Here is a 21207-nt window from a genome sequence, read left to right as displayed (position 1 = left end):
ATTTTGTGCTGTGTCCCACCAAATAAAATATATATGTGCATATCAGCAAATCTAAGGGAGAATTTTTAGCATAATGCACAAAAATATAGTTATGATCCTTATTAATATTCAGAAGTATTGTACAGCTTTATCTGTGCATGCTGTATTAAAAAAATTCATCTAAATCTGAAATAATTTCTAATTTGGAGGAAGAAAGGAATTACAACTTCAATTTCATTTTCCTGAAATGAAAGCAGCTCCCTCGGACTAAGGATGTGCATATTTTTAGGACTGGCTAAAAATTATGGTCTGTGCAATTATTTTACTCTACTGGGAATGCATCTCCTTTAAGGAACTTTAATGGTTAAGATGAAGTTTATAAAACACACAAAGAACATTTTAGTAAAGGAAGCTCTTAAAGGAGCTCTCTTGGAATAAACAGATCATCCAAAGTCCCATCTCAGCCATAACTGAAATTTAGAGAGTGAGGTATTTACAATGCTCCTCTCCACAGAGATGAGCAGACAGTGAAATTACAGCAGGCGCACAAGATTCTGAAATTAAGGGATACCATGAAACTCAGGGCTAGAGCTTGAAAGGATTTCTGTGTGGGAGTTAAACTGAACTCAAAACTCAAATGTGTTTGACCACATCCAGGTCAAACCAGATCACACAGGAAGGAATTATGGGCACACCTGGAGATCACTGCACACCATACTCCGAGATCTCCTGCCTTTGAGTTAAATGCCCATTCTGGGTACCTCAAACTGAGAAAATCCTCTCTAGATCTCTGTGCCCATTCCAGAGGACCCAAATTTCCCCTGTGAGGCTGCAGAGATTCCTGCTGTGCATTGCCCATGGCCCCAGAGCAGCTCCCAGAGCAGAAATTACAGCATGCACACAAGATTCTGAAATTAAGGGATACCATGAAAGTCAGGGCTAGAGCTTGAAAGGATCTCCATGTGGGAGTTAAACTGCACTCAAAAGCAGCCACATCCAGGTTAAAAAGGAAGGAATTATTGCCACACCTGGAGACCTCAGATCCCCTGCACGCCATACTCTGAGATCTCCTGCCTTTGAGTTAAATGCCCATTCTGGGTACCTCAAACTGAGAAAATCCTCTCTAGATCTTTGTGCCCATTCCAGAGGACCCAAATTTCCTCTACAGAGATTCCTGCTGTCCCTTCCCATGGCTCCAGAGAAGTTCCCAGAGCAGAAATTACAGCATGCACACAAGATTCTGAAATTAATGGATACCAGGAAAGTCAGGGCTAGAGCTTGAAAGGATTTCTGTGTGAGAGTTAAACTGCACTCAAAACCAGCCACATCCAGGTCAAAAAGCAAGGAATTATTGCCACACCTGGAGACCCCAGATCCACTGCACACCATAATCTGAGATCTCCTCCTTTTGAGTTAAATGCCCCATTCTGGGTATCTCAAACTCAGAAAATCCTCTCTAGATCTCTGTGCCCATTCCAGAGGACCCAAATTTCCCCTGCAGAGATTCCTGCTGTCCCTTCCCATGGCCCCAGAGCAGCTCCCAGCAGTGTGGTGCTGCTGTAAGTGCTCTGAGCTGGTCACTGAATTAGGGATAAAAATGCAATCCATGCACTGCAGATGGAGTTTAGAGTTAAAATATTTTATCCTGTGGCTTGATAAAGTAAAACATAAAATGGCACTCCCAAAGCTGCAGGCTGCCAAAGATCTTTTGGAAAAGTCCTGAATCTCTGGGTTTGCTATCAAGGGAACCTTGATTTAACCTCAGTTAATTTTAAAGGCTCATGTTTCAGAACTGACTAATTCAGTCTCAGAATTAAACTATTGTGCAACAAACAAAGGAGATTTTCAAGCTTTTCACCTCACCAAATACATTTCTTTGCTGAAAATAAAGGACAACAAAGATTTCTCTTTGCTCTGGGGGGCTTTGCTCAAAATTCCATTAATACTGAAGTTTAACTGAGATTTCCCCATTTCAGCACAATTGTCTCCTGGTGTTTGTACCACTGGAAACCATTTGGGCTGTTGCCAGAACAGCACTGAAAGTTCCTCTCCCAGGCCATTGCAATTTGGCAAAATAAACATTCTTCCACCCTCCTGCAACGTGATTTCTCCTCTTTAATTACAGATATTCTCTGATTTCCAACACCACACACAGACAGCAGGACAACTGTAACAGACAGACAGGTTTAAGCTGCTGCCCTCAGGAGCTCACAGTATTTATGATTTATCTGAAATCCCTGCAAAACCTTCCAAAAGCAAATTATACCCAACATTTGTCACCTCCCACAATCAAAAATGCTGATAGAAATGAAGTACAAAGAAATTTTAAGTTTAAAATATTCACATGAAAGCAGAGGAAGCTATGGTAGCATTCTAAAAGTCAACATCCAAATGTAAAATGAAACACAATATTATTGTGCTTTGAAAGCAGTTTGACACAATAGTGTGCTATAAAAACAGTTTGAACTGATACCAGAATTTTAATTTCAATTTAATTAGAGATTAAAATATGGAATTCAGATTTCAGAATCTGCACAAGAAATCTGAATTTTGCTGGAACGGTGAATATTTGCTTTGAGGATATAAAAATCGCCTTAGAAATCAAACTTCTGTTAGGGAGTCCTACAAATCCCATGGAATAAATGGAATTAATTGACTTTCAGGCTATTCTGATTGGATTCTGACCAACAAAAATTCACTCACAGTTTGGTTTTTGCTACAAATTTGTGACTACAATGTAATGAGACAACAATGCGCCCTACCTGGGTCTCCACTGTCAATGTAAGGCTTAACGAGTTCTCCAAGTTTTGTGTTGTCTGCAACAGCTTCCTTTAGCAGTTGCCCACAGCAAACTAACAGGAAGGAAGAACAAAAAAGACACAAGGTTAAATTTTAAAAAGGAGGCAACAAAGCAAAGCAAAGAAAAGAACCCAGAAGCTGCATACTGGAATAAGGTCACTGAATAAAATAAAAGTTGTATGTTTTTTGAGTTTGTTGTTAGGGTTTTGTTGGGTTTTTTTGGCCAAGCAGAGTGAAAAGCAAGGAGAGTGAGGATATGGAATGAAGAAAAAAAAAAGAATATATTTGGCAAAGAACATATTAAAAATGGAGAGAATGACATTAATCAAATATATTTCTGAAATAACAACTCAAGGGATTGCTGGTGGCTTTCACTTTTTATAAACTTGTAATTAATGAATAAAGTTCCAGCTGCTCAACAGCATCTGAACCACTCTGCTGGAGGTGCAGCACAATGCTCAGCTCAGGAGGGGCCTCCCTGGATCATTTAATGATCATGTAAGGATTACATTTTAAAAAACTGTGCTAATGCAATATTATCATTGATTTCAAACACACACAGAACTCCAGGAGATGCAGATTTCAGGTCTGAGCCAGGACAGCTATACATGAAACATTCCTGGTTTGGCCTTGGAGGGCATTGGCTGCCCAGGTGAGGGAGGGAACCAAGACATGGAGAGGTCACACAGCAGCAGAAATCCTGGTTACAACTCCAATTACTTTTGGTAAAAATATTTGCTACAGGTCCCCCTGGAGATTATTCAATTAATAATCCTAAATTGATTCCTTTTTCCCTGGAATCAATAGCACTGACAGGCCCTGCCTTTGATGGGAGAAGATGGAGCCCTTTAATCAGTTTATTGCTGTTAATCACACTGCCAGGCCAACAGGAGTGAGAACATCCCAGCAGTGCTCCTGGGACAAAGCTGATGAAATTCAATGTTTAAGTGACAATTTGAACAGTCACCAGTTGTCCTGGAGAAGCAAATTCATATTCATAATAAATAGTGTAAAAAACACAACAGAAACTCAGCGCACAGCCCCCAATTTAAGACACCTAATGAGTACACACCTAAATTCAATCCAATTCATGAGACTATTTAAATATAGATTTAAATTTTTGAGCCTGAGCTTCAAGCCCAATGGCCTAATAGAAATTAAGTGTATGCTGAATATTATTCTGAAAAATTATGGTATTCCAACTCTGTATTAAATACTTAATTCTTCTAATATTTGGGTTATAGAACACTTAAAATAAAATTCAACATATGGGTAAAGCACTGGCAATGATTTTTAATAAGAAGAGCTGCAACTCTCTCATATTGTAGTTACTTTAGAAAAAAAATGCAAATTTTGACCTAGATGGAACACTATGAAACCTGCAGTTTTAGAAAAAAAGTTGGAAAAAAATTAAAAAGGACAATAATTTTTTTTTACATTCAAGCATGATTTGTTTTCTTTAAGCTAATTACACAATTAATAAAAATATAGCTTTGAATAAATCTACAAATATTTAGTTTTTCACATGATATTTTAAAATACAGCAATGGCAGAATAACTGGCAGCAGAAATATTCTATCAAAACTGCCTTTTGCTTAACTAACATGATGTGACTAATCAGCAAATTTTACAGCTACCAGACATTTGTTTAAAATAATTTATGGTCACTCCAGTATTAGAAGACACTACAGAACATGGAAAATATTGCACTGATCCTATCAGCAAGCTGCACTTTTATATACAGAACTTTTTAACATTTAAATGCTAATCTTGAACAAGTCTCATGCAGATTTTTTTTTATTTCCTTTACAGAAGAAAGATGATGCACTTTTAACTAATTCCTTCATTTTCTCACACATTACTTGAGCGGAGACCTCACTAAAGTTCAGAGTGAATTCTATTTTAAAAGTGCCCCAATTTTGGTCAGAGAGATGAAACTGAAATCATTCCTCATGATCCACTGATCCACAGAAGAATTCAGAGCGCTGTAGGAGTCTAACAATAGAAAAATACAGATGTAAAAGGTATAAAAAATGATGAAATGATGACTAAAAAAAACCTTAGAGCTGCTTTGTCACAGCACATATACTTGGTTTACACTTCGTCATTCAAATACTTCTCAGTTCTCTCAAAAAATTGACATCCACAGCAATGGACAAAGAGAGAGATTTTATAAGCAAGAAAGACGGACAGACAGCAAAAGATAAATGATCAAAAAGAGAGAAAGGGGGAATTGAGCAAAGTGCATGTTTACTGAGAACTTACTGTTGACAACATCATATTTCTGAGCTATTAGTGCTGCCTGCAGGCTCTTCCCACTGCCTGGGGGGCCAAAAAAGAGAATCCGGGGCGTGAAGGGGGCGGCAGAACGGTGCCGGGTTTGGACAAAGGCAAGAACTGCAACAGGGGAGAAAGGCAAAAAATTAACTCATTTCTATAAAAAACATAAATATAATCATTTATTAGCTACTCTCTTAAAGGCAAAAAATTAACCCATTTCTAAAAACAATAAATATAATCATTTATTGACTACTCTCTGAAAGGCAAAAAATTATCTCATTTCTTTAAAAAAAGTATAATAATTTATTAGCTACTCTCTTAAAGGCAAAAAATTAACCCATTTCTTAAAAAAATAAATATAATAATTTATTAGCTACTCTCTTAAAGGCAAAAAATTAACCCATTTCTACAAAAAAAAAAATATAATCATTGATAAACTACTCTTTTCTTAAATGCACAAAATATTATCATTTCTTTAAAAAAATAAATATAATCATTCATTAACTACTCTCTTCTTAAAGGCAAAAAATTAACCCATTTCTTAAAAAAAAAAATAATAATTTATTAGCTACTCTCTCAAAGGCAAAAATTAAGTTATTTCCAAAAAAAAAAAAAATATAATCATTCATTAACTAGTCTCTTCTTAAAGGCAAAAAATTAACCCATTTCTTTAAAAAAATATAATAACTGATAAACTACTCTCTTCTCTTAAAAAAATGTTGATCATGGTTTATTTTATCACTGAAATACCCAGACTCTGCACCCAAAATCAGGACACTGATATAAAAGTGTCCTGTCAGCAATTTGCTCTGAGAGGAATTTCAGACATCTCACTATCATTACACTCCTCTGTCTTTCATCAGTGCCTGTCAAATCATTTTAAAGAGCAGATTCAATTAATAATTGCTCTCTTACCATGTTGTTTTTAGCAGAAGTAATTTTTGCTTGATAGCTACAATTTCACCATGCAAATTATAGAGGGCTGTAATTACATTTAATACTTTCTGCAGTTTCTGAACAAATATTTAAGCGTAAAAACTCGGGATGTTAAATTAATGACATTTATCCAGCTGTGTGTGATTAAGACTCCTAATTACAATATTATAGACTTGTAGCACAGTGTGTCATGACACTGCTCAGCCTTGACAACACAGAGCTGAGTGTGGATGTTTTATTCTTTTACCCATCCTTTTTGTGTAACTTGTAAAGAAAATGGGAGCTTCTCTGCCTGATTCCACCCATTTGCTGGACACCATGCTCCTAAATTTTGCTTCAAGCAGGAAATAGCACCTTGAGGTCAACCTGCAGGTTTGGAAAGACCAGGGGACATGTGAAGCATCATCAGCACTGCCACGTTACAGAGACCTGGACTTGGTTACAAACCCAAAGGAGAACCTGAGAGATCACCAAGAAGACAAAAGATAAATTTGGATTGTATTTGGACAGAGCTGTGCCCATTTGATGGCTGAGAATGCCAGAGAAGGGAGCAGCCCAAGCCATACTTGTGACATCTTTTGGCTTTTCCAGGGATCAGTCCAATGCCAAAGTTAAACTTTCTGGTTGGCCATGACCAAAGCAGCAAGGACACATCTTCAAAGCTCTGATTCCCCTGGGATTGCAGTGGGTACACCTAAAAGTGAGCCCAGATGAGCTGCAGCCTCTCTCAGTTTTTGTGAGATCTTCAGTTCCAATAAAAGACTCTCTAAAGAGTCCTTGTAATAAAAAAAGAATTTTAGGTTCAGGAATAGGACAAGCTTAAGCATGAGTGTTTGTATGCGTCATAAGCTATATTAAAAAGCACAAAAGGATTGGTGGGGAACACCCTGAGGATCAGGATTTTAGGAGCCATTGTCAAAACGTTGCTCTGTACCAACAATTTTTCAGGGAACCCTCCCTTAGATGCTTTGGTATGATTAGAAAATATTTTCTAATAAAGAAACACCTCAAAAAAACTCAAATTTCTACATAGCAGCCCTAAAATATGGAGAAACTAAAGGTGCAGCCCCACGGGATTGGATCCATCCCTTCCTGCAGAGCTGGGATCCTGCACTGCCCAACTGCACTGGGTGTCATTCCCACACCAGGGCAGCAGCAATTCAGTTTACAACATTTTATAATTGTGTGAAACAACCCACAATACTGCTCATTTTTATGAGAGAGTTCTTCTTTTTTTAAAAAAATATAGCTGGGGCAATAAAAATCTAAACAAAACCCCTGGAAAATCCTACTAGAAAATAGTGTTTGCTGCATGGAACCCTGAGAATCAGCTACCCAAGCAGTGCTCCAGTTATTCTGAACATTTTCCACAAGCCAGTGTATTGAAAAGCACAAACATTACAGGCAAAGCACCCTGCTTACAAATGATGCTTAATTTGCAGTAAATAACCAAGTTAATTAGGAGTAATGATCCCCTAGACAGTCTCCACATCTAATTATTCTTTAAAAAAAATCTGGCTGCTTGATGCACTGCAGAAAAAAGATCTAGAGAGGATTTTTTTCATTCCAGTTTTCAATTTATCTCACTACATTATTAATTAATAATAATTAATATTCAGGCACTCACATTTTATTTACAATTCAAGGCATGAATTCTTTATGAATGATGATATGAACTTTTAAATTTAATTAAGTAATTTAGAGGTAATTAATGTGGAAATTCAGAATATAAACTTCCTACTTGTTTATCTTAAAAGTGCAGCACTTGTTATTAAAAAAAAAGACCTTTTTGAGATGCAAAATTACTGGGATATAAGAGATCATCTGCAGACTGACAGCTACAAAGTACATCAATTGGTCTTTCTGGCAGTTTCCTTATTCTCTTCTAGAAGGATCAACATTAAAAGTCAGATTGCATTACAGCCAAGCAAAGGCAAACAAGAACTGATGAACAGGAAAGCTCCCAGCACAAACAGCTTTTAAACAATGAAATGTTCCCGGCTTTGAACTACTCCTCCTTGTTGTTCTCAGACTTTGGAAGGTACTGGCCCTTTGGGAGATGAACAATTGAGCCACAGGGCTCCCTTTTAGAAGAGACACTCACAGAAATGATGGTGACATCTGCTCTGCTGACTCAGCTCTTCCTTGGTGGGGCTGGGAGCTGAGAATTTCCAGTTATCTGCACTTACTCCAGTAAAATAATCACCAGGAACAGCCCAAATGCTGCTGTAGAGAGAGCACAGCTCAGCTGGGAGCATCTGAGCTGCCTAATCCTACAAAGGGACTCTAAGAGCCAGGAACCAGCCCTCAAACAGGACCTGCTCCCCTTCCCACAAAGCACAAATTTACCCTGGGAGAGAACATCCACGGAGGGCTGGTCTGCGTTGATGGATTTCAGAACCTTCTGGTAGATGTGGAAAATCTCAGGGAAGTTTCTGTGGTATTCCAGCAGCTTCTTGGACACCTCCTGCTCAGAGAGATCTTCTGGTTTCACCAACCTCTCCTGCACCAGGGGGTCACTTGGCCAGTCAAAGGTTGTGTGGAAAACCTCTACAGGGAACATGGTTAGGAGCTAAGAGCATGAATTAACAGATCTGTAATTAAGAATGTCCCTCCTAATTCCACTCCTCAGAACTAGTAGCATGAATTAACAGGTCTCTAATTAAGAATGTTCCTCTTAATTCCACTCCTCAAAACATCCATCCTGATTTTTTTTTATTGAGCAATGGCAGGATTTTATCTTGTGATGGATGATTGATGATAAAACTCAACAGACAATACAGAGCTGAGTGGATTTGACAGTTTATTTTGTTTAATAGAAATGCTTTTATTTAACCTAATGGAAATGATTTTATTTACCCTAAAAGCATCCCTGCACCTCAGAAACAAAGCAGGACCTAGGAGACATGCACAGCAAAATTATAAACTCATATGGAGATCTAACCTTTAAATATTCTGTACTGTCCATTTTGCAGGCTCAATCCTGAGCTTTTTACTTCCCTGTATTTTAATGGCACTAAAAATAAAGCAATGTCAACAAATACCATTTCCAAACAGTTGAAATTTATAATTACAAATTCCTGCTAGTTCTTAAAGGGATCCCATTTAAATTTTAGCCCCATCAGTAGTACTGCAACATTTCTGAGACCAAGCAAGACTGCAGAGTGCAGGGGAGGTCAGGAACAAACAATACTGCACCTTGTGTGAGGGGATCCAGCCTTTTCCCACCACTCCTCTCAATCAGCACAGTGTCTGGGGCATAGAGCATAACTAGGCAACAAAAAGGAAAAAAGGAAAAAAAATTTTAAAATGTAGCTCTTGTTAATAATTTGCTTTATTCCCTGTAACTGTTCAGATGTATCCTAATATCAAAGGTGGCTGAATTTATCTCGAGCATATTTCATTTCCCAGCATTCTCCCTGCAAATATTTTACTCCACTTTTAATCAGAATTTTGCTTCACCTACTAAACAATACAGTGGGATAAAATATCCATGAATCCAGTACCCATGGGCACTAACTGTCCCCACTATCCAAAAAACATCACCAGCAGCAATAAAACATTGTCTCCGGAGCCTCAGACAGAAGTTCCCACTGACACTTGAGACTGATTCTCTTCTACACCACAAACATTACTTTTCACCCAGGTTCTTTGGTGGTGAGACCAGTGAAACTGATTTTTTTTTAATATATAACCTCACAGAAAAGTGTTCAAACTTGATTAGAAAGCATCAAAATAGGAAGAATCTGTCAGTTCCCTGGGTTGCTTTTGGCTAATCATCCTTGCAGTTAAACACTGTAATTTAATTACTATTTTCAGTGCATTTGATTACAGGTTTCAAACAAGTTCTTTTTATGACTTTCTTCTTTGTATTAAATGGCTTTTTCAGGCACTTTTCTCCCTATTAAGGTACTCACACACAGTAAATCTCATCTCCTCTCAATCTTCTTTTTGATTAACTAGACAGGCTGAGCTGTAAGATTCTCGTTCAGGTCTTGGTGGCACAGATATAATTGTGAGCAAAACTCAACTTCAGATGTTATTAGGTATATTAAAAATACATGCAAGTACTAGACATTAAACACTTTTGCCTAACTCTACTGCAGTGATTCTGAGTTCTTCATTAACAGTTGAATATCATCCAAATCAAATCCAAAGTGACAATTCATAAAGTTGGATAAATTCTGTGCACTGGCAAGCTCTGCATTTATCATTTCACACTGCATTCCACACAACTGCAGTAATTTTTTATATTCTAAGTAGGTCCTTTAGCTATAATTTGGGACAAGTTGCTTCTCCTGTATGGCAAGGGCAGCTGCCAAGGTCTGTAAAACATTCCACCCCAAACCAGCCAGAATCCAGCCCCACTCTGAAAGGTCAAGCTTAAAATCACCATGTTTCCACTTCACTTGGTGAAATTTACATTCCCTAATTCAACAGAAGCATAAATTTGTGTTTAGCACATGAGGAACTGGTTTAGTCTGAGCATAAAAGCTGATTTTTAGAGGTGGAAGTCAGGAGCAAAGCCACTTTTAGCTGCTCAAACCCACTTGGTGCAGGGTCTGGAATTTACAGAGCTCTGATGTGGAAGGAGAAAAGGCTGTGAAAGACAGGGCTTAAAATCTCCCAGGTTACCTCAGGCTTTCAACCCCAGTGAAATATTGTGCTGTCTGGTGACTCTGTCTCCAGCATTGGTATTGAATTTATTGAGGATTTTTGGAGACAAACCCTTCCAGCCTTTCCTCCTGGATGCAACCACACACAAGCCTTGCACTGCTTACCAACATGCCTAGGAAAAATGCCAGATGATTGCAGCATCCATGCCTGCTCCTGGTTTTCAGGGAAGCCTTCCAAAATCCATCCCTATTGAACAAAAACATGAAAGAGTTATTGATCCTGGAAGAGAAAAAAAAAAAAACAAACCACAAAATTCACACTAAATCTCAGGGCTGTTTACACAAAAATTACCTCATTCTGATCCTTCCACAGCTCAGTATTTCTCATGGATGCTTGTGAGAGAAGAAAGCAAACATGGAGAACTGATGTTTTTGTGAAATTCATGCACTGATTCCACTGCCACACAGCAATGGGAACTTATGGATTGTAGCAATGATTTTTTTCTTTTCATGTTTCAATCTTAAAAATAAAAATGAGCCAACTTTTATCTCGAATAAAAACAACCCAAAACAATTTCCACAGTTTTGAAATATTCAAAAGGATACCAGCCCACACTGTGTATATATATATATATATATATATATATAAAGGAACTAAACAAATCTAAAGACAGATTTAATGCCAAGAACACTGAGGAAAATATGCATGCTTTCATTATTTTCTTAAATTATACAGGAAAACTCACAGTAATGGAACCAGCGTTCCCAGAGCTAATGAAGCAACAGAGCAAAAGAAAGAAAAAAGAAAAAAGAGCTTTTTGCTCCCTTAAGTCCTTGTTATAGCCAGCTAAGTGTTGGATTGAGCATCTTTAAAAAAACATTTACAGATCTGTGAAATACCGACGGAGAGCTGCAGCCTCGCTCAGTTTTTGTCTGATGCAGTATTTGAAATCTAATCCACTTCCCAGGCTCACATCTGAGTCTTCTGAACTCTCCCTAATTTATCTGGCAGTTTCCTGAGCACACAAGTCCTTGCTGTTCTATCCCACCCCTCCAAATAACTTTGTGATTCCTCAGGAAATCTGGGAGCCATCTTTGTGCTGAAATAAAGGAGATATTTTAATATTGCATTAGCTGGCAATCATTCTCAGCTCCCGCATAAATCTGGTGCTCTGTCAGGGTGGGGTCCAAAGGTTCTCCAAGTATTTCAGGGAAATCTATCTCCAGGACCTCTGTGGGAGGGAATGGGCCATTCCAATTACACAAGAAAATAGAGCAGATTATTTAAAATTCCTTAATTAGCCTGGTTTCAGGAAGATGTCATCCTGCTGACAGATGTAGAAAATACAAGACTCAAGTAACTGCAAGCCATTTTTGCCACTCCCAGTGTTTGCTCTGCCAAATTAGAATGAACCACTGGCTAAGGTCACACAGGTGCTGAGAAATCAATTTATCCCTTGGGACTTGCAGAAGGCAAAGCTGAACAATGTTTGTAGTGCTCTGCCAGGAACTTCAGCACTAGTTTGGAATATAATGTGTACAAAATATATATATATATATATATAGGGCCAGATCTTCTAGGGAGAAAGGTCTGATGGCAAATAAATCAATGCCAATTTACAAAGACTACAAATCTGGCTTGTTTTCTCCACTCTGAGTGCAACATTTTTGGAAACTATAACAAAACAAATGTAAAAAACCACAAAAATTGCCCTAAAAAACCTGAAGTCACTACTGCTTATGGCTCAAATCACATACTGTGCAACAGGCAGTAAAAACAATACTATAACAATAACAATAACCAATCCATACTTTTAACAATCCACAGCAAACTTCAAGAGGTTTACACACAAATTTCAAAGGTCCTTAAAACAGGCAATAAGCAAAAAGGTTGGGGTATTTAGGAAAACAAAGCTCAATAAATAGCTCCCTACAGAAAATATCTTTTAAAGGCATTAAACAAATGCAAAACCAACACACATTACAAAAACAGTGAGCATTTTGGAGCTGATTTCCAAAGGTCTCTGAGTTGCAGGCTATCAGTCAGTCCCTAATTAGAATATATTATCCATCTACTTGACACTTCAGTGAAATGTCTATTCCAGCACAGAGCTGCAGCTTTGTTCAGAACAGGTTTATTGATATTCTGCAGCTCTGCCTCTCCATACCCCCAGTGGCTCGGTTCTGTTTTATCACACATCAAAAAGGCCGTATGCTCAGGGCACCCCGTGCACAGCTCAGAGCTGGAGGTCTGAACAGCTGCAAGTAGTGTGCTATCACAGGAGGGACAAGCTCCAAGCAGATGTCACAGATAAAATAAAAAAAAGAAAAAAAAAATAAAGGGGGGAAAAAAAAAGAGTGGAAAGGGAGTGTGGCTTGGGAACGCAGCAAGAGGAAGGAGACACAGCAGAGCAGGACCTGACTTAAAATATGCCTATCATGCTTTATGCAAACATTGGTCTTTTTTTGCCCTCCTGACTGTCATTAAAGTCTAATTAAGAACTTCACATGATAAATTTGTTGGTTTAAGAAGCCATCTTCTTTTGGTTCTTGGTAGCAGTAACCTTCCATCCAGGCATGGATTGCACCTTATCACACCAAGGCTGGAACAAAGGCTAAAAGTGAGAAATTCCACTGGTCACTGCTCCCTGTGTGCTATCACAGGAGGGACAAGCTCCAAGCAGATGTCACAGATAAAATAAAAAAAAGAAAAAAAAAAATAAAGGGGAAAAAAAAAAAGAGTGGAAAGGGAGTGTGGCTTGGGAACGCAGCAAGAAGAAGGAGACACAGCAGAGCAGGACCTGACTTAAAATATGCCTATCATGCTTTATGCAAACATTGGTCTTTTTTTGCCCTCCTGACTGTCATTAAAGTCTAATTAAGAACTTCACATGATAAATTTGTTGGTTTAAGAAGCCATCTTCTTTTGGTTCTTGGTAGCAGTAACCTTCCATCCAGGCATGGATTGCACCTTATCACACCAAGGCTGGAACAAAGGCTACAAGTGAGAAATTCCACTGGTCACTGCTCCCTGTGTGCTATCACAGGAGGGACAAGCTCCAAGCAGATGTCACAGATAAAATTAAAAAAAAAGAAAAAAAAAATAAAGGGGAAAAAAAAAAAAGAGTGAAAAGGGAGTGTGGCTTGGGAACGCAGCAAGAGGAAGGAGACACAGCAGAGCAAGACCTGACTTAAAATATGCCTATCATGCTTTATTTGCTATTTTGCCCCCCTGACTGTCATTAAAGTCTAATTAGTAACTTCACGTGATGAATTTGTCTCTTTAAGAAGCCATCTCTTTTTGGTTCTTGATAGCAGTAACCTTCTGTCCAAGGATTGCACCCTATCACACCAAGGTTGGAACAAAGGCTGAAAGTGAGAAATTCCATGGTGCCTGCACTCTGTGGACATTGCTCCCTGTGTGGTATCACAGGAGGGACAAGCTCCAAGCAGATGTCACAGATAAAATCTTAAAAAAAGGGGAAAAAAATAATATCAGTAATGGCTTTGCCAGTGTGGATGTAAAATTCTGGAGATTTTCAGGGCACAGCAGACTGAGAGTGCAGTAGAAACACTGACAACCCAGCTCTTGCAGCCCATCAACATGAGCAGTATGGATGATGGAAAATGCTCAAACCTTTCCAAATTTCCCATTAGAAAGGAACCTCTTATGCCCCACATTAGTTCTGTCAGTGGAGTAATGTTTTAAAAAGTTCCATTCTTCTCAGAAAATATAAAATGTGGTGAACGGGCAGATTCTCTCCCTGAATAAATCTTTTGTACCATCACTTTCTTTGCATGGAGTTTCATAGAGAAAATATTATTACCTTTAGCTACCAAGGTAAAACCAAACAGAACCAATCAAGGTAAAATCAAACAGAGCCAACTGAAGTAAAACCAAACAGGACCAACTGAGGTAAAACCCAACAGAACCAATTGAAGTAAAACCAAACAGAACCATTGTTCTCTTTTCCTTCCCTTTCAAGGGCAACCACAAAAAAATACCAATCTCAACTCATTCTGCCACTCTTTGTGTGACTCACTGGCCCAAGCTTGGTTTCTAAAGATGCTAACCCTCCAGGAAAGTGGCTCAGCTCTCCCTCAAACTCATCCTGAGCAATTTCTCTCCCCTCCATGAATTCCCAGCAGTCAGAGGGGCTGCAGCCAAGCTGTGCTAACCCTGCAGGATGAAAATTCTCTGTATCAGCCTCACAAGTGCCAGGCTCTAACATAATGCCTGCAATAAGTTTCCTGTGTGTGCTGCAAGACCTCCCCACCTGATCCCTCCCAGTCCTGACCAGGTTTGTGTTACAAGAACACATAACACAGGGCCTCAGCAGAGCTGTTGATCAATAAAAATGTTCTCCTCAGAGAATGCCAGTGACATCTATAAACCTGTGAGTGTCAAAACAACGGCACAAAAAATCCTCTATTCCTACTGTCAGTGGGATGAAAGCTGCACAATTAATGCCAAGGCAATGACACCACAAGGAGAAATAAAACAAACAGCTGGTGGTACTGTGGTCCAACATGCTGCTCCTAATCTGTGAACATTTTCAGTGAAAACATGCTGACTCATGTTTTGAAAGAAATGGCATAAATCTGGTCAGTGATGTAAAAACCCTACAGCATTAATTCTATTTTGAGTTACACACAGAAAATATTACACATAAAATGCATAGATCTCCTTTCAAAGGATAAAATAATTTGTGTCACTTTATGTGCATCTATCTATTAATGTCAAGATTTTTAATAACCATCACACCTTTAAAAAACAAATAATGAGTTTTTCCTAAAACCAGTTGAAACCTCAGCTGGGTTGATTACATCCACTGCATTCCTGCTGAATGTCAGGGAAGCTTCAAAAAGGTTTTTTCCCCCCTGGTTGTATAAGACACCCAGCACTGATTCAGTGCTGCTGGTGACAACAACAGGAACATGAAATGCAGGCAGGACTCTGTGCAGCTGTTGGCATTTTAACCACCTTGTCACCTTACTCATACATGACCTAATACCTAAAATAACTCACTGAGAGATCCATCCCTCATTATTGACAGGAGAACTAAAGCCATGCCAACAATTATAGGAAAAAAAAAAAGGAAAATAAGGTGGATGCAGCCTGTGGAGAGTGATGGATTTTGCTTGTACACTGACAGTAAAACTCACGTTAACAAACACTGGGGAAAGTAGCTGCTGAAAACATGTGTTCTTTTAATCAGGGAAAGAGACCTATGTGGAAAAAAAAGCATTTTTGAGAGGTTTTAGAGCTCTTGTTATAAAACACAAATGAACAGGACAATATATCATGTGTGGTTTTAAACAGGTTCTCCTGCCAGCTGAAGGGCCTAAGTCCTATGTGGATATATTACAAATAAAAAATACATTGAGTGCTACCAGATATATAATCTGGAGTGCTAAGTAACTAAAATTACTTAAAATGAAGTCAAATAGCTCAGCTAAAAAGACCTTCAAGGAAAACCAGACAGACCCATGTAATTCAAGCACAGTGAACAGCAATACAAAGTTTAATTCTGCTTTGCAAATTCAACATTAGTAGGTCAATTATACAGTAAGGTCTGCAGTGTTTTATGAAGAAAAGTTGATACTATTTAGGATTTCTGCAAGTTCCTTTATTTCTTCTTTCTAAGGATCTAAAAAATCATTGTTTCAGTCTCCCAGATGATGAAACACGGAGTAAGAAACACAGAATGCCACAGATTTGAACACAACTAAACCTATTCAAGCTAAGAGTAAAAATACTAATTATTACCCAGAAGACAATATATTCAAATGCAGTGTTTCCTAACACAGGGAGAAAAAAGAGACACAACCAGAAACAAAACTGAAATTAGTAATGTTAAGACTCTTTTCCTCAAGAAGAGCCAAAACCCCTCAACAATATCGATTCCTATCTATTTTCTGTTTATCTTTTTTGTCCACTCCATCTCTGCCAGTTGCCCCAGGCAATCAACAAAGCTCTGCTTGTTCAGCCTTTGATCATCTCCGTGCTGGAAGATTAGCATATGCATACTCTCATCCTCCCCTTTATCCTGTTAATAAAGCTCCAAACTCCCTCCGCTGATGTTCAAGAAAGCAACCGGCTCGGGAGCCCCGATGATTTGCCCCCATTCCCTGCTCTGCTCGGGACTTGGAATGCTAAACACCAGGCACGAGTTGTGTAAGTGCTTATCCTGCAGCCCTCTGAGGAGCAATTCTTACTTGTTTGATGCAGTCCACGTTTGACAGACGCTCCTGGATCAGATTGGCCCAAAGCGCGTTGGGAATTTTCTAAAGAAAGAACAAAAAAAAAAAAAAAAAAAAAAAGAGGAAAAAAAAAAAGGGCTGAATATTCACAATTGAGTTCAAAAGGAATTTTACCATGCAGGCACCGTTGAGGTTAAAGGTGAAGTGAGATGTCTTCTTGGAAATAAAGAGATAAATAATTCCGTGCGAGTCCCGGGTCATTAACATGAGTTAATGACCAAGAGTTAATAAGGGCACAAAAATCAGTGTTAAAGGGAAGCTGAGCACAGAGCATGAATACCCATGGGGGTTTTGCACACTGGCATGGAAGCAGTGCCAAGTTCTGCACACTGACACACACATTGGACATCAGACCTGCAAAGGGATCCAGAGGAACATCACATCCACAAATCATCCTTTTAACCACGAGGATCTGACCCCTGACTGCTCCATGTGACAGAGAGCTCAGCATCAGGGACCTGCCAGCTCTCAGTGACACAAACAGAACCTCAGACACTGAGCAAACAACACAGAGTCTGATTTTCAGGAGGTTTGTTTCGTTGCTTCAAGTAACTCCCATCATCCAAAATGTTTATTTAAAATATATTTTGCAGTTGAACTTAGTTTATTTTTAAACTCAGGACTGTGAAATGGGATGGAAACTGCATCTGCCAATATTTCCAAAGTGCTGTTTAGTCCTGTGACTGCTGCTTTGGCCCATCTCTATAGATGTTTTGTAAGAAGGTATTTGCTATGTGACAGAAGAACCAAGTTCCTATACAGATCAGCATCCCTCAACATTTCTTCCATTGTATTTGATTTCCTAACAAGAAATCAGCAATATTTTCCTTTCCTTCTAGTAAGAATTTGTTCGACTATCTTGTTAATTTAGGCTTTTATTCTATGCTGAACTTGGTTAAACTCTGAGTTAGCCAGTTTAGCTCAAAGTCTAAACTTCTGTCCATGCAGCTCATGACAGCCATTAATCATTTCAATAAATGCCTTGTCTTATTCATTCTGTCATTATTGGTAAAATGAATAATCAGAAAAAAAGTCAACCTGCAATCAGATTCTCTACCTCCTAATTAAAATAAATTATCTTTTACTTAACAATGTGAGCTTGACTCTGTTCCCTTTAGTTCCATATCCTGTGGCTTCTCATGTCTTTTTCCTAACCTGTTTGAAATGTATCAACCTAAAAATGAGTATTTCTATAGGCTGGGAGAGGTAGATAGGGCAGGAATCAGATGCTTCTCTGTATTCAAGATAATATTCCAACATATTTTTCTAATCTATATGCTTTTTCCAATCTACACATTTAATTGCCGCTAATTGTTAATAATTAGACAATTATCTTTTAATAAGACAATTAATTACATTGATCAACTATAATACATAGTTGATAATTACATGATCAACTAATCCTGGGACTCATGGCATCTGGAAAAAATATTCCTTGGGGCAACCCCTTTGAACTTCAACTCACACAATGAAAAAATCTGGCTGATGATGTGGGAAGATTTCATAAAATCTTCTTCACTAGATGATGAAACAATCTCACAAGGAGTGGTGGGAATGGCACTTTGAAGGAAGGTGCAGAAAGTGCTCCAGCACACCCAGCAGAGCCCAGGTGGCCCAGGCAGGCAGGGTTTGCTTTTCTTTATCTCTTTTGTCCCCAGCTCTCAGTGCATCTCCTTATTACAGCGACTGGAGTGGGTCGCTGGGGTGGTGAGAAGGACGAGAATCATGTTTCTTGATTAGAAGGCTGGATTTATTGATATAAGATATATAATACATTATAACTATACTGAATAGAATAAAAAGAGAGGTTGCAGAGGCTGCTAAGCTAACTAAGAATAGAAAGAAAGAATCTATAACAAAGTTGTGTCTAGGGACTCTGTCTCTAGTTTGCTCCTGTGATTGGCTCTTAATTATAAAGATGGGAACATGAACCAATCACAGGTGCATCTTATTGCATTCTACAGCAGCTGATAATAATTGTTTACATTCTTTTTCTGGGGCCCCTTTTCTTCCCAGAAAATGGACAAATCTGAAAGAAAGTATTTCTGTGAAAAAATGTCTGCGACATCTCCTCACATCAGCCAACACTGGGGCAGGCAGCAGAGCAGGAGGGAAGGAAATTGCCGCTTTTGCTCGGAGCCAGCAGGTCCCCAGGGCGCTCTGTCAGAGCCCCTGTCACCTTGCACAGGGGCACCACGCTGCTGCCAGGGACAGCCAGGACCTGCCTGCTCCTTTCATGTGCCGTGTCACAGCAGGCTGCTCGCTGCTGGGGGCTGCTCTGCGCTGCCCTGCCAAACCAATTTACACCACACTCATCCTCCCTCCTCTCCGTGCAGCGGTGCTCTCACTGCTGCCTTTGCAGCGGGGTTGGCTGCACAGAAACAGCCAAGGACACACATTCAGGTGTTTCAGTGTTTTTGCTCCTTCTGCTCTCTGTGGCTCCATTCCAGTCTCATTTCCTGGGCAGTTTTTTCCCCCCACTGAGCAGTGGCCTACAAAATCATTTTCAATGGTCTGCTTGCAGAATGCCTAATTATTCCTCTAGAAATCAGGATATCTGGTACGTATCAGGCAGTCCATTTATAATTTATCTCTCATAAACACATAAATATATGGTGAGCCTGGGAGATGGGATTGCACTTCCCAGAAATCTGCAATAATGGGCAGTGGCACACATTTGGTAAAAGCCAAACTACACCTTGCCCACAGAGCTGTCCCAACATTCAGAGTAGGTAAAGGAAAAACTGCTCTGGGGTTTTGGTCAGGTTCAGAACACTTTTCTACCCATGCTGGTTTAATCACTATTTCCATATTTGCTGAAAAACTGTACCCACTCATGATTAATTTTAAATATTCCATGTTATTTCAGGAACATCATACTTCAATTTCCATGCCTGGTCTACTCAGAGTTGTATTTCATTCCCCTTTCATAAAATTGCCACACTTTTTTTGTAGGGCAGCTTTTTCAGTAGACATTTTTCTTGAAAGTTTTGGATATATTTGCTCTGAAAACAGCTTCAGCTAAAAATTTCTGGCTTCTCCAAATTGGCACCTTGGAGACAACAGCAATCAAGTTTGAAGAAATTTACTTTAGGATCCTGAGTATAATGAATGTTTAGATTTATTTTTTTCAGGTAAATACACATGAAAGGTTGGTCTTGTTTTTGGATACACAAACCTGGAACATTTTCTTTTTGTTCCTTCAGAGTGGCTTACCCTGGAATAAATTGGAATGCTGACCATGCATAGTTAAGGATGCCTTGGATTTATTTTTCTCTTCTATTTTATTTCTTTTTAAAAAGCACAGGGACGTGACACAACTCTGGAGCAGTTTGAAGTTATTAGGTATTATGCAAACACCTTAACTGCAATTTAGTGGAGCATTAAGAGCACACCCATCCCACAAAACCCACAATTACCACAGTTGTTTCAACTTCTTATTTTACCCAGTTAACAGGAAAAGTGAAACATGCAATTGCTCATCATTAGACTTCACTATAGGAACACCTGAAGATGCTTCCTATTAACATTATAATAACTAGAGATGAGGGAGTAATTTGCAATGATTTATCCAAAAATGTAGCCTCTTTTTCTGTTCATGGAATATTTATTGGTAGCTTGTGGTTCTCCAATTTACTGAATATTCAAAAATATCTGACTTCTTTTTGGAGTATTTTTTACATGCAGAATGATCACATTTTGCTTTGAACATTCAGTATTTAAAATTCACTACCTGAGCTGTGCTCATTAGTCAGTGGCCAGGTATGTGTGGGTGAATGATTGCTTGTCCAACTTGAAAAATGGAGCTTCAGAGAGCAATGATGGATTTTAAAAATGCCTTCCATGGGCTTCCTGTGCCAGGAAAACCCAAATGCTTCAATGGGTGAACACAAAAGAGATGGAAGCTTGGCTGAAGGTAGGTAAAATATGTGAACAAACATTTGCAGAGCTTTCTGCAGCATTTGACCAGATCCAAGTGACCTCAAACTGCCTGACCTCTGCTCTGGGGTTAATGCAGCCACAGCAGCCTTAGGAGTGAGAAAAACATTAAATTGTGTTTATGATCTTCACACCAGACTCTCCAAAAACCACAGCCTTAGCTCCTGCTTTTCCTTTCCATTTATTAAATTGCTTTGGCCAGGACTACAACTTCTTAATGCCCTGGTTATATCCAAACTCATATAAAAGCTCTTGTTCTGCTCCTGAACAGACATCCCAACCTAGAGAAACCCAGGAGCTCCCTCCTAATTCCAGGAGTTACATTCAAAGAAACAAACTCACATAAAAGAACAAAATTATTAAGTGAAAACCTCCTCCTAGGGTGTAAAAATCA

The 21207-nt window shown here is 38.8% G+C and overlaps 1 protein-coding gene across 5 annotated transcripts in view; it reads right to left on the bottom strand.

Annotated features, from left to right (window-relative positions):
• The window catches only part of AK8 (adenylate kinase 8), a 66778-nt gene that overhangs the window by 36909 nt on the left and 8662 nt on the right, over positions 1-21207 (bottom strand). For 3 of the 5 annotated variants that reach the window (XM_054284255.1, XM_054284256.1, XM_054284257.1), the window contains 6 exons: positions 16830-16898; positions 10776-10857; positions 9193-9264; positions 8344-8544; positions 5044-5175; positions 2742-2831 (listed from right to left, as the gene is read on the bottom strand). In XM_054284255.1, coding sequence (XP_054140230.1) covers positions 2742-2831; positions 5044-5175; positions 8344-8544; positions 9193-9264; positions 10776-10857; positions 16830-16898 — 646 coding nt within the window. Of the gene's footprint in view, positions 1-2741; positions 2832-5043; positions 5176-8343; positions 8545-9192; positions 9265-10775; positions 10858-10962; positions 10998-16829; positions 16899-21207 lie in introns of those variants that run through there. The other 2 variants (XM_054284259.1, XM_054284258.1) reach the window with 2 other exon arrangements.

Source organism: Melozone crissalis, unplaced genomic scaffold, assembly GCF_028551555.1.
Source record: "Melozone crissalis strain CALT ecotype California unplaced genomic scaffold, PUWL_Pcris_2 ptg000041l_1, whole genome shotgun sequence".
Classification (NCBI taxonomy): Eukaryota; Metazoa; Chordata; class Aves; order Passeriformes; family Passerellidae; genus Melozone; species Melozone crissalis.
Note: the sequence above shows the minus strand (reverse complement) of the source record. Positions and strands in the feature narration are given on the sequence as shown.